This window comes from Staurois parvus, unplaced genomic scaffold (assembly GCF_062004578.1).
Source record: "Staurois parvus isolate SC_StPar_1 unplaced genomic scaffold, SC_StPar_1.0 ptg000155l, whole genome shotgun sequence".
In the NCBI taxonomy this organism is placed as follows: Eukaryota; Metazoa; Chordata; class Amphibia; order Anura; family Ranidae; genus Staurois; species Staurois parvus.
Genome location: NW_028317951.1, coordinates 17330915 through 17345056, shown reverse-complemented (window position 1 = coordinate 17345056; position 14142 = coordinate 17330915). Strand labels below are relative to the sequence as shown.

The 14142-nt window shown below is 40.5% G+C and overlaps 1 protein-coding gene across 1 annotated transcript in view; it reads right to left on the bottom strand.

Moving 5' to 3' along the window:
• Positions 1–14142, bottom strand: part of FNDC3B (fibronectin type III domain containing 3B) — a 413185-nt gene that overhangs the window by 23851 nt on the left and 375192 nt on the right. Inside the window, exon 23 of the mRNA XM_089675519.1 lies at positions 13708–13920. Coding sequence (XP_089531645.1) covers positions 13708–13920 — 213 coding nt within the window. The remainder of the gene's footprint in view (positions 1–13707; positions 13921–14142) is intronic.

Here is a 14142-nt window from a genome sequence, read left to right as displayed (position 1 = left end):
TGCATCCATTTTTCCCGAGACCGTGAAATAAATGTCTCTGTTTAAACAGCCTTGCCTAGACCAACAGTGAGATAATGGTGTCACCTTGTTAAATAACAACATCAATCTTTCTATGTTGTTTATAACTTTTGCTTCAAGCCAAAATTTCAGTCCAAAAATTGACTTCATATATTAAGGCTCATTTATGAAAATAATCCAGTATTCTCCCATGTGCTGCAAGACTGGACGAGCCGTGAGACTGTGCTGTTAATTAAAGAGAACATGTTCATTTTGGCACATTTGTTTGTAATGGGTAAGAAAGGAGAGTGAAGATCTGTATAAATACATTTAAAGCAATGATCTCTCCATGTCAGTATTCACTATTATCAAGCAGTTTTAAAGGAATTTAATCATATATGATCCTTCATGGTATTCCTAAATCATATAAGAATATTTTGACCAGATGCAAAGGCATTGAAGAGGAACAGGAATTATTTTTTTTCTTTAAAAGATGGAGTTAAGCATTAAACAGGACATAGATCAATTCTGTTTCAATCATTTTTATTGAGCTTAAAGTGGTTGTAAAGGCTCAACGTTTTTTACCTTCATGCATTCTATACATATATACATATATATATATATATATATATACACATCCAGCAGCCCCCCCCCCCCAATACTTACCTGAGCCTCATCAAGACCCAGAGATGTGCCTGAGGCTCTTCAGGGACTCTCCCTCAATCACAGCCAGTGAACCAATGTGGACAGAGAGGGTGCGGGGCCAGGCCACAGCTCTGTATGTGAATGGACACACAGAGCAGCAGCTTGGGAGTGAGCTGGTCTGGGTACCCCCATAGTAAGGTGCTTGCTCTGGGGACACTAGGCAGGAGGGGCCAGGGGTGCCAACAGGAGAACTGCGAAAAGGAGGATCGAAGCTGCTCTGTGCAAAACCATTGCACAGAGCAGATAAGTATGACATGTTTGTTATTTTAAAAAACTGTTTTTAATAATACTTTAATAAAGAAATTATACAAATCTGTTCTTTTATTTGTGACATTTCATTGGCACAACAGGAGAGTGATATAAGTACATATAACTTTTCTAAAATCAAAGTATTTAGCATTATTTGTATTTGCATATCATGTGCTCAGCCTCTGGTGAGGTGTGAAAAGAGCCTCTGGGTGTACATCAACAGATGAGAAAACATACTTGAACTATCTGCCATGATGTACCACAATGCAACCCAATGCGTATATGTCAGTCAGACTCTGAAAACAATGGAATGGCGTGTATTATGCATTTTGATGCATCAAAATACATGAATCATGATGTTATGATGCACAAATGTGAACAGGGCCATAAGGCCCATTCTTATGTTGCCATTCTGGTGCCTTAATGATAAAGCATGTTGGTTCATGGTTAACATAGGCTGTGCTAAGGCACCCCATGCAAAAGAACTGGCTGTAAAGTCAAATGAACTGCAGCTAATGCTAATGCATCTGCAGCATTTATATTGACACAGCAAACACAATGCACAGCAATCATTTCATAGAAATACAAATCCATGGAAATTAGTATTAGGGTATTCCCCCCCCCAAACAAAAACCTAAGAAACTCTTGGTATATGACAAATAACCCTGTGTATAACATGTGCAATGATTACATATTAGGCAGGGTTGAAATATGCCTATGCAAAGTAAAGTAATAATTTCCGCATCTCATCCTAGGCAATGCAATAGCAAAAAGTAATCCTTATACATTTTTCCTGAAATTGTGTAATTGTTCTAGTGAACACACCTGGGGTTTTGAAAACTCAACTGCACTGATGTGATTTACACAGTTAATGGCAGAATGTTTGAACAGCGTAATATGCAATATACAGTTTTGGCTATGCAGCCTGCTGCTGCTGGATCTCAAAAGCATATTGTTTTATATGTATTAAAATGTTCACAGCTCTGATATTATCAGGTGAAATTGGATTGTTATTTTGAATAAATGGTAAAAAAAAATTTTTATTGCGCTACCTAGCGGTACACAGAGCTGTATGTAGTTTTCGATCACACCCCACTAGCAACATATACCACATTCAAACTGCTTACAAAATTCAACACAAGCTCTCATAAATGAATTGTCATTTAATTATTGAGTGGAAACAGAGATCTGGTTGTTAGTATAATTACCAGGAATTATATCAGTTAGCTTAGCAAAACAACACATTGGTAATTTAATCAAATGTAATTTATATTATCATATTTTTATATGGTACAAGAAATAAGCAGGTCATCTTAAAACATTATACCTTCAAGTGTATCCTTATAGACTTCTAACTAAGGCCTTGTTCACACCATACGTGCAGAAAAAGTGATGGAAACTGACTGTGTAGACTTCACTTGCAGAGACATCAGTTTACATCAGTCTTCATGCATGCTTCAATCAGTTTTTTACACGTTGCAGATTCTTGCATGGGTCCGATGCCACTTTGGTGCGATTGCTCCATGGTTTTGGTCTCATCATTTCAAAAAAAAAAATTATGTGGCGGTCCCCCCACAATCCTCACCAGGCCCTTTGGGTCTGATATGGATTTTAATCACTTCAAGTCCAGATACTTTCACCAACTTCCAGCCTGGATACTTTCACCACCTTCCAGTCCAGGCCAATTTTCAGCTCACGCAACGCAATTTACTCACGCAACACTACCCATATGAAATTTTTATCGTTTTTTTAAAACAGAGCTTTATTTTGGTGGTATTTGATCACCATTGGGTTTTTATTTTTTTGCTATATTAATGAAAAAAGACCAAAAATTGTGAAAAAAAAATTTTTTGCTTAGTTTTTGCTACAACATTTTGCAAATAATTGTTCTTCATAAATTTAGGCCAAAATGTATTCTGCTACATTTCTGGGGTAAAAATAACTAAAAACAGTGTATATTATTTAGTTTGTGTGAAAGATATTGAGTCTACAAGTTACTGGGTATATATTTGAAAATTGATCAGTTGAGACCCTACAATTCTGAGAGCCGGTAAGACGTATGGCAGTAATCAGGACACTGCTATGGGGTATGGTGGTGATCAGGACGCTAGCATCTGGTATGGCAGTGATCAGAGGTTGCCTAGTGGTAATCAGGACACTGGTATGGCGTATGGGGGCTATCAGGACACTGGTACAGGGTATGGTGGTGATCAGCACGCTGGTGTGGAATTTGGTGGTGATCAGGATGCTGGTATGGGGTATGGCAGTTATCAGGTCGCTGGTATGGCATATGATTTGATCAGGGTGCTGGTATGGTGTATGGAGGTGATCAGGGTGCTGGTATGGGGTATAGCGGTGATCAGGGTGCTGGTATAGAGTATACCGGTGCTCAGGATGTTGGTATGGGGTATGGTGGTGATCAGGGCATTGGTTTGGGGTATGGCGGTGATCAGGACGCTGGTATGGCGATGATCAGGACAATGGTATGGTAGTGTCTTTGTGCACGCTGGGACAGATGACAGGAGATGGCTTCATTATTTATTGTCCCTACACTGGGGCAGTGATCAGGGACACAGGGCACTGATCAGGGACACTGTGGCAGGCTGGCACTGCAGTCTGAGTGTACAAGCAGCTTGACAGGTGGCTGTACTCACAGGATTCATCTTCACTTCTCTTTGCTCTCACACTGAGAGCAGAGAGAAGCAATCTTTAGCTTCACTTTCTAGTGTTTACTATGTGATTGCGGAGATTTGAAAAAACAATCACATGGTAAAACACCATGTGATTGCCTGGACACATTGGTAATGTGATCCGCTATGTCCAGGCGATATACCGATCGCTGGGCTCCTGGTTGTGTGCTCTGTGAGCCAGGAAGGAGCCGTTGATGTGAGCTGATGTACAAGTACATTAGCCTGCATTGGCAAAGCTTCCCTTCCACCATCTATGGATGGTGCCATAGACTATGGGCAGAGGGGAAGAGATTAAGGGCAACCCCAAAAACAAAAAAATGGCATGAGGTTGCCCCCCAAATCAGTCCCTTATCTGATCATGCAGCCTGGAAGGCCAGAAAAGGGGACAACTTTTTTTTTTTGCAACTTACGCATTCACATGGAGGGGTGGTATCTGGAGACCGCCATATTGTAAAATTCCAATAAGTTCCATGCCCACAGATCCTCACAACCACTGGGCCAGTGTTGTGGGCAGAAGGTAATTTTCCTCATCAACATGGGGACAAGATGGTCCTTTTTCTCATCAACATGGGAGCTTTTCCTTCCAAGTTGAAGGCATGTGACCTGGTATGGTTTGGGGGGGGGCGAAAAGCTTGTTCCTGATCTGCCAGGTTGCATGCTAGAATTAGGGTTTGGAATGGATTTGGAGGGGTGCTTTTCAAAGCATAGGGTCCCACTTAAAATCAATACCAAACCTGAAGAGCCTGGTGTGGATTGTGGGGGGACCTCCATGCTGTTTTTAAGAAATAAAAATGTAATTACGGGGCTCCTTTGTTTACTTTCTTCTTACAGCAAGAATGAGTTATTGGTTGTTAAGACACTGGGGGGGGGGTGCCAGCTCCTTAACAACCAGAATCTGTGAATTTAGTAGTCTCCTTCCCCTACTAAAAAGTGCAGCAGCAGCATGAAAAATGCATCAAATACACCTATGTCACACTACAAAATCGCACTGAAAACTGGAGCAAGTCACAGCTGCACTAGTGTGAACATAGCCTTAATAAAATTACGTGTCAACGAAATTGAACTAGAGGTGACCGTACAATGCCCAATCTTGGGAAATTATGTACAGTGGGGCAAAAAGGTATTTAGTCAGCCACCAATTGTGCAAGTTCTCCCACTTAAAAAGATGAGAGAGGCCTGTAATTGGCATCATAGGTAGACCTCAACTATGAGAGACAAAATGAGAAAAAAAAATCCAGACAATCACATTGGCTGATTTGGAAAGAATTTATTTGCAAATTATGGTGCAAAATAAGTATTTGGTCAATATCGAAAGTTCATCTCAATACTTTGTAATATATCCTTTGTTGGCAATGACAGAGGTCAAACGTTTCCTGTAAGTCTTCACAAGGTTGGCACACACTGTTGCTGGTATGTTGGCCCATTCCTCCATGCAGATCTCCTCTAGAGCAGTGATGTTTTGGGGCTGTCACTGGGCAACACGGACTTTCAACTCCCTCCAAAGGTTTTCTATGGGGTTAAGATCTGGAGACTGGCTAGGCCACTCCATGACCTTGAAATGCTTCTAAAGAAGCCACTCCTTTGTTGCCCGGGCGGTATGTTTAGGATCATTGTCATGTTGGAAGACCCAGCCACGTTTCATCTTCAATGCCCTTGCTGATGGAAGGAGGTTTGCACTCAAAATCTCATGATACATGGCCCCATTCATTCTGTCCTGTACATGGATCAGTTGTCCTGGTCCCTTTGTGGAGAAACAGCCCCAAAGCATGATGTTGCCACTCCCATGCTTCACAGTAGGTATGGTGTTCTTTGGATGCAACTCAGCATTCTCTCTCCTCCAAACACGACGAGTTGTGTTTCTACCAAACAGTTCTATTTTGGTTTCATCTGACCATATGACATTCTCCCAATCCTCTTCTGGATCATCCAAATGCTCTCTAGCAAACTTCAGACGGACCCGGACATGTACTGGCCTAAGCAGGGGGACACGTCTGGCACTGCAGGATCTGAGTCCCTGGCAGCGTAGTGTGTTACTGATGGTAGCCATTGTTACGTTGGTCCCAGCTCTCTGCAGGTCATTCACTAGGTCCCCCCGTGTGGTCCTGGGATTTTTGCTCACTGTTCTTGTGATCATTTTGACCCCACGGGGTGAGATCTTGTGTGGAGCCCCAGATCGAGGGAGATTATCAGTGGTCTTGTATGTCTTCCATTTTCTAATTATTGCTCCCACAGTTGATTTGTTCACACCAAGCTGCTTGCCTATTGGAGATTCAGTCTTCCCAGCCTGGTGCAGGTCTACAATTTTGTTTCTGGTGTCCTTCGACAGCTCATTGGTCTTTACCATAGTGGTGTTTGGAGTGTGACTGTTTGAGGTTGTGGACAGGTGTCTTTTATACTGATAACAAGTTCAAACAGGTGCCATTGATACAGGTAATGAGTGCAGGACAGAGGAGCCTCTTAAAGAAGAAGGTACAGGTCTGTGAGAGCCAGAAATCTTGCTTGTTTGTAGGTGACCAAATACTTATTTTCCACCATAATTTACAAATAAATTCTTTCCAAATCAGCCAATGTGATTGCGTGGATTTTTTTCTCATTTTGTCTCTCATAGTTGAGGCCTACCTATGATGCCAATTACAGGCCTCTCTCATCTTTTTAAGTGGGAGAACTTGCACAATTGGTGGCTGACTAAATACTTTTTTGCTCCACTGTATCTTGTAATCTGGTGTGAGATACTGACCATACATTGGTTTTCTGGAGAGTAATAAATACATATACATAAATGTCCTAAATTGTTAAGCAATACATGTACACACAGGCATCAATCTCTCCCTTTTCCAATAAAGAATAGTGGACAAGCATTTCATTATGAATACACTATAGTTACCTACTAGCTGAGTTGTGGATCCTGAAAGCATGTTCATGTGATAAAGGATAATACTGTACATATCTCATCACATACACATATGCTTGTGTACTGATAACATATCTAATTACATAGCAAATTGTAATGGAAAACTGATTAAATGCCCCTCAAATCATAAAAATAAGTGTATTACTTCAGAAATGTGACCCTCCTAATAAGATGAAATAAGATACTGCCTTCTCGCTATGTGAAATCTGATTGGCAGCTATTAGTTACTAATCTTTTCATGATATTGCTGCACTAAGAACTGCTGTATGAACCAGAAATTATTTTTTATCTAGTCAAAATACCCAAAGCAGCAGAAAAGTGAAGAAAGTAAACAGCATCATCTGCTGGTAATGTGTACCATTTATAAATATTTTACTAACACGCATGAAATCAGCATGTTCAGGTCTACATTAAAATTAAAGCAACAGCAACAAAGACTTTACATGAGCAAATTCACTTATTTTCCAGTTACAGAAGTCCTTCGGAAAGCTTAAAATATGTGTAACCTCCTGTGGTGCAGTGCAGAAATAAGCCCCAAACCAAAAAATGGCTGTACTTTAATATCCAGGCTCACACTAACAGTGTTTCCATTGCTTAAAAAATATGTTTTCAATGCAGCAGATCCCTGGCTGTGATGTAATGCCATGATAAGGTGCTGGGTTTAGCAACAGCAGGTAGAGCATATGTGACATGTGAAAGGGTGGTGTTGACAGTATATACGTTTGGGCGCAGTTGGCAGAAAATGGGGGCACTGAGTGGGTGGAAGGTGGACTGGACAGAGTAAATGAAATATGAAATGGACAGAGGGAGCACAGAGGATGTAAACTCTTATAGAGCTTGAAAGCACACTGTGGAGTAATTTTGAAAAAAAAGTGGCCAAGCACAAGGAACTACGTGAGGAACAGTATTTTAAAACACTATGTAATTAATGTTTTATATTCAAAACAAACTCATGTCTCCCTTCTTTAATTTGCTGAGAAATTAATTTGAAAAACACCCCATAGCATTTCTGGTCATGGCCATCTTGAGTAAGGGCAGATGATTCATGTAGAATTTACTACTTGGAACCCATCTGCACTTAGCTCTGAAATGCAGGCAGGAGGGTGTGCTTAGCTGAGAAAACCCCTCCTTCCCTCCAGAAGACTCCTGGGATGTATAACATCATTTGCCCAGTCCTAAAAAAAACAGAAAGTAACTGAAGAAATGTAGAAAAAAAAGTTTAAAGTAAATATGATACATTTTCCTATCTTTTTACTAATGCAAGCAGCAAAGGGAATACAAATAATCAATGTTGATTGAGAGAGTGAAGTTCCACTTTAAGCCCTGATTCACACTGCTGTGACTTCAGGTGCGACATGTGATTTAGAAATCGCACCTGAAGGTGCATCTAATATATTTCTATGGCATTTACTCTGTCTTAATCAATGAGATTTAAAGTAGTGCAATTTGAAAAATAATTCATGCACTACTTTTTTTCTGATTTCATTGTGACTTACATTGACTTCTTGCACATTCCTAATGGCCAGTAAAGCAGTAGATCATGGTGAAAACATTTCATGTTATTTTTAAAGCGGTAGTATACACTTCTAGCTTACTTGTACCTACAGGTAAGCTTAAAAAAAGTTTACCTGTAGGTACAAGGAAAATCTCCTATACATGCAACATTTATCTATATTGTAAAGCGCTGAGCAAACTGTTGGCGCTATATAAATCCTGTATAATAATAATAATATTTACTACTTCTGCAGCCAGTGACGTTACCAGCGCTGTGAAGAGACACATGCCATCCCTTCAGAGCACTGTGCCTTGGCGTGGGAGTGACGTAATCCCAGCTCTGCCATTCAAATGGCCAGAGTCTGCGAACCAAGAAGGAAGACCGGGTGAAGATGGAAGTCCTGTCAACAGTGACAGCGCGGCACTGGAAGGCTTTGTTATAAAGTAAGTCCCTTTATAATGTGATGCATACTAGCATATTATGATATTACCTTGCAGGGAGAATTTTTGTTGTATGTGTGTGGGGAGTTTACTACTGCTTTAAGCACAATATATTGTGAATTTCATTTGAAGATACTTTTATAATATTTTGTACATCAGCATCTCGTAAACTTTAACAAAATTTTCATTCTGCAGGAGCTTGCAAAAGATGGGGCTGTAAGGCTACTAAAGCTTAGAATGTGAGGCCACCCCTGCAAAAATTATGGAACTTTAAATAATTGAGTACTGTCCAAGATACTTTTTATATTTGCACTAACATACAATTTTGAGGACAAGCTTTCGGGGTATGTCCCTGGCTACAATCACCTCAAGCGGAACTTTAAATACAACCAAGAGTTGCTAATCCCACAACATTTATTTAAAGAGTAAAAGGGATTTCTGCAGCAATTCACACTTGCTTCAGGTTATGACGAATTCACTTTTAAATATAATAGCCACCAGCACTGAGTTTTTTATAACATGCAAACTCAGTGCATCAAAGTGAATATGTTTAAAATAAAATGGAGAAGTACAACTGTAATAATGCATTTCAACACAAAATAAAACAGATTTGTAAAAAACTGGTGAATAGTCACTATGCAAGAAGTTCTAATGGACATTTTCCAACAAAGGATTAAAAATGACTGCTATCTTGTCTAACACTTTTATTTAAATACGTTATCTGGAGCTAATGACAAGCTCATGATAAGGACCACTAAAGAGTAATTAGAACCCATTTCTACTGAGCTTCTCTCCAAACAGCATATCAATGTTACCAAGAACTACCTGAATTTGCGATATTTATCCATCAATAAAAAACAACTCAGACACATCAGTCAATGGTATGTCAATTTGTGCTGGGAATGCTGTATGGTCATGAGGACCCATGTTGGGGAATAATTACATTAGGTATCAGCAGGTAATATGAATGCCTCATCAATTTTCTATGCTTTTTTGTAAAAAGACAACCATACCAAAATTATTCTGATGTAACTGCAACCATTTGACCATGCATGAAGAGAAAGGCTGCAAAGTTAAAGCCCAATCCCAGTTTTCAAACTCCTCCCAAAATAACAAAAAAGTATAGTTAGCATTCTGTTCTGCTAGAGAGAATTAAAGATGAAGTTTAGTTATGACTATTTTTGCATAGTTACATCCAGCTTGGAGGTATAATACCTGGCTTATCCCCATTATAGCTTATCACTGTAGAAGGTACCACTACTACAGTGATCTCCACTAATTTCTGGTTCCTGTCCAGGGCAGCTGCCCTGCTGCTTAGTAAACACAGGCAGCCACTCACATGATACACTTTATACATATATTTGGATAGCAATTTGCATTCTCTCAATAATTGATTGGACAAGGTGAATAAAGTGGAGATTGTGGCATCACTGCCCCTCCTCTCCACCTTGTCCAATAAGAGAGCTGTTTGCATTCATTGACCACCTGTGTTCACTAAGCTAAAGGGCAGCCACTCAGCCTACTTACATTGGTCCTAGCTGGATGTAACTATACAAGAATATCCATACCTAAACTTCAGCTTTATACTCATAACACAACAGTAAGAGAGGCCATATATGATTAATTTTTATCATTCAACAAGCAGATTGAACAAAAAAAAAATGAGCCAATTCCCCCAACCACAAATTTGACGTGGATGGGGGAATCCTCCCACTGTGCTATTGTATCCTGCTGGCGCGGAGCCTTCCCCACCGTCAGAACACAATGATCAGTTTTGCCAACCACAGCTGGTGGCACGGATTGTTTCAGGAAAAACTCAACTGGCAGGTTGTACACAAGTCAATCAATAGATTGACTTGTGTACAACCAGTTAGCCCATACTAGTTCCAAATTTGGCCGGTCCCTGCTGAATTGGCTGAATTTTGATCCATGAATGACTGACAGGCTGGCTATGCACAAGTCGATCAATAGATTGACTTGTGTATAACAAACTAGCCCATACATAGATTGAAATTTGGTCAGTCTCTGCTAAACAGGCCAAATTTTGATCCATGTATGGCCTGCTTAAGTGAGGGGATATCTCCTCAACATACTTACAGATAGTAATGAAAACCTGGTGGCTTTTTTAAGTAAACAATGGTGCTAACCCTTCCACGATCTATCCAAAAAATAATTCTTTTAAAAAAGTTACAGCTTTAGATACACTTTAAGGTCTAATTTACCGATAAATGACAGCAATTGTTTACTATTGCTGACTGTGATCACTGTGATTGGCCACAGCAATAACATGGTAACAAGCCAATCACAGCTGCCCTTGAGAGCGTACACAAGCAGCTGATGCGGGAGGACGTAGGGCTTTGTGCTATACTTTCCCTGTGCAGTTAAATTACAGTGAAGGAAATAAGTATTTAATCCCCTGCTGATTTTGAATGTTTGCCCACTCACAAAGAAATTATCAGTCTAAAAATCGAATGGTAGGTATATTGTAACACTGAGAGAATAGCAACAAAAGATCCAAAAGAAATACATGTCTAACAAATTATGCACTGATTTGCATGTTCATCAGAGAAATAAGTATTTGATCCCCTTCACAAAACATGACTTAGTACTTGATGTCAAATCCCTTGTTGGCAATCACAGAGGTCAGACGTTTCCTGTAGTTGGCCACCAGGTTTGCACACATCTCAGGAGGGATTTTAGCCCACTTCTCTCGGCAGATTCTCTCCAGGTCATTAAGGTTTGGTGGCTGACGTTCGGCAACTCAAACTTTCAGCTCCCTCCACAGATTTTCAATCGGATTAAGGTCTGGAGACTGGCTAGGCCACTCCAGGACCTTAATGTACTTCTTCTTGAGCCACTCCTTTGTTGCCTTGGCCATGTGTTTTGAGTCATTGTCATGCTGGAACGCCCATCCACGACCCATTTTCAATGCCCTGACTGAGGGAAGAAGGTTCTCACCCAAGATTTGACGGTACATTGCCCAGTCCATTGTCCCTTTGATGCGGCGCAGTTGTCCTGTCCCCTTAGCAAAAAAATACTCCCAAAGCAGAATGTTTCCATCACTATATTTGACAGTTGGGATGGTGTTCTTGGGGTCATAGGCAGCATTTCTCCTCCTCCAAACACGGCGAGTTGAGTTGATGCCAAAGAGCTCGATTTTGGTCTCATCTGACCACAACACTTTCAACCAGTCCTCCTCTGCATCATTCAGATGTTCAGTGGCAAACTTCAGACAGGCCTGGACATGTTCTTTCTTGAACAGTGAGACCTTGCGGGTGCTGCAGGATTTCAATCCTCATCGGCGTAGTGTGTCACCAATTCTTTTCTTGGTGACTGTGGTCCCAGCTGCCTGGAGATCATTGACAAGATCCTCACATGTAGTTCTGGGATGATTCCTCACTGTTCTCATGATCATTGACACTCCACGAGGTGAGACCTTGCATGGTGCACCAGACCTAGGGAGACTGACAGTTGTTTTGTGTTTCTTCCATTTAGGAATGATTGCACCAATTGTTGTCACCTTCTCACCAAACTGCTTGACGATAGTTTGGTAGCCCAGTTCAGCCTTGTGTAGGTCTACAATCTTGTCCCTGACATCCTTGGACAGCTCTTTGGTCTTTGCTATGGTGGAGAGATGGAATCTGATTATTTGATTGCTCCTGTGGACAGGTGTCTTTTATACAGGTAACAAAATGAGATTAGCAGCACTCCCTTTAACAGACTGCTTCTAATCTCAGCTTGTTACCTGTATGAAAGACACCTGGTAGCCAGAAATCCTGCTGAATGCTAGGGGATCCCTCATGAACATGCAAATCAGTGCATAATTTGTTAGACATGCATTTCTTTTGAATTTTTTGTTGCTATTCTGTCTCTCAGTGTTGCAATACACCAACCATTCGATTTTTAGACTGATCATTTCTTTGTGAGTGGGCAAACATTCAAAATCAGCAGGGGATCAAATACTTATTTCCTTCACTGTAAGTTTTTTGGGTATGTGTATTATGCCAATTGTCGACAACTGGTTAAAGTACAACTAGAGCCTCTTGTATAACAGTCTAAACAAATACTGAATCTAGTTACTATGTGATACACAAACCTCATGAAGTAAACAAAAAACTTTTCTTTCCCTACATTGACTGAGCAAAGTCTTCTCCTACATAAAATCTGCAACTCAGGAGCAATGCAGCATCATTGCCCCACCATCACAGGAATCTGCGACTTTACTTGCTGGCTCAACAAGTATTTGTGAGTCTTTGCAAGGGGACTAAGAGAAAATGGATGCATTTATGATAAAGTGGGAGGCCACAACTCTACTTTAACCGCTTAAGGACCTACCTGCAATGTACTGTGGACAGGCGGCCTATGCAGGCGTGGTGACGTACTGGTACGTCACTGCCTGCCTCCAAGTATAGGGTGCGCACGTCCCCCCCCCAGCCAACACCCGCTGTGATTGCACACAGTGGGAGTCTGTTAGCAATTCCTGTTTTTGATTCATGCCTGGGACCTGCTGATCAGCTGTGTCCAATCACAGCCCAAAGTCCTGTGTTGACAATCAACACAGGGCTTTGTACAGAGGGAACAATCTCTCTGTTTCTTGTTCTTGCAAAGCAGGAATAAGAAACAAGGAGGTCTGTTAGTAAAAGCAGCACACATTACACATAGGCACACATTTGATCACCCTTGATCGCCCTAGATGTTAACCAAAGTATACTTTGTGAATCAGTTACAAAGTTTCTTATGTGGAGATCCTGCCAGTAACAGCACTTTCTGTTGCATGTGGACAGTACCAAGCCATTGTCTCGGCGTTAGTAGTAGCTTAGTCATCCTGCCATGTGTGCACCTCCATTTGGCCATTGACCTGCCTATTAAAATATCTGGGGGTGTGCCTTTTATCAGGTACAGTGTCAGTTCTTCTCTATAACATATAGCTGGTCCAAATTGAAGTGCTGGAATATATAGAAGCAATCTTTACCCTGTAGTAAAAGTGTAAAATAAATATTGCTTACAATAATTCTCAATATTAATCTTAAGATTTAAAATGGAAAAAATGGCTTTGCGAAAAAAATGCTATCTTTATAAGGATTTAATAGCAAGAGGATTAGAGTGAAATCTTTTATATTATAAACATTGAATTAATGTTTACAAATGAGAAAATTTAATGAAACCGAATGATTATAGACAAACATCAGCCACTACTTAAAGGGAGTAATTTGGACATACCTCTTATTTTTATCCTCAATTTGAAGGATGAAAATAACATCGTCGGACGCCTGTAACTTTGTGCTGCTTTCTCCCCATTTCAGTTTGAGGCTCTGGGGTCCAGCGGCGGCACACTCCAAACGCGGAGGGAGGGGAGGAAGTGGGTTTGTTTTTACACTGATTGTATGACTGAAAGGACCAGCACCAATCTCATTCACTGCCTGGATCCGAATTCTGCAAAATAAAAGAAAAAGAAATTGACCACTGTAGCTTATTCTAAAACTGCTTTGTAAATAAGAGAGAGAGAACAGTAAATGACCTTTTTTAAAAAATGGCTGCTAGATACATAACAATTGCTAACAAAGATCATAAACATGCTAGAGTTTTCATATCTTTGGGTGATTCAATTATATAAATGTTGTAAGAGTCACAGCCCAGTCTCCTTTAGAATGACAA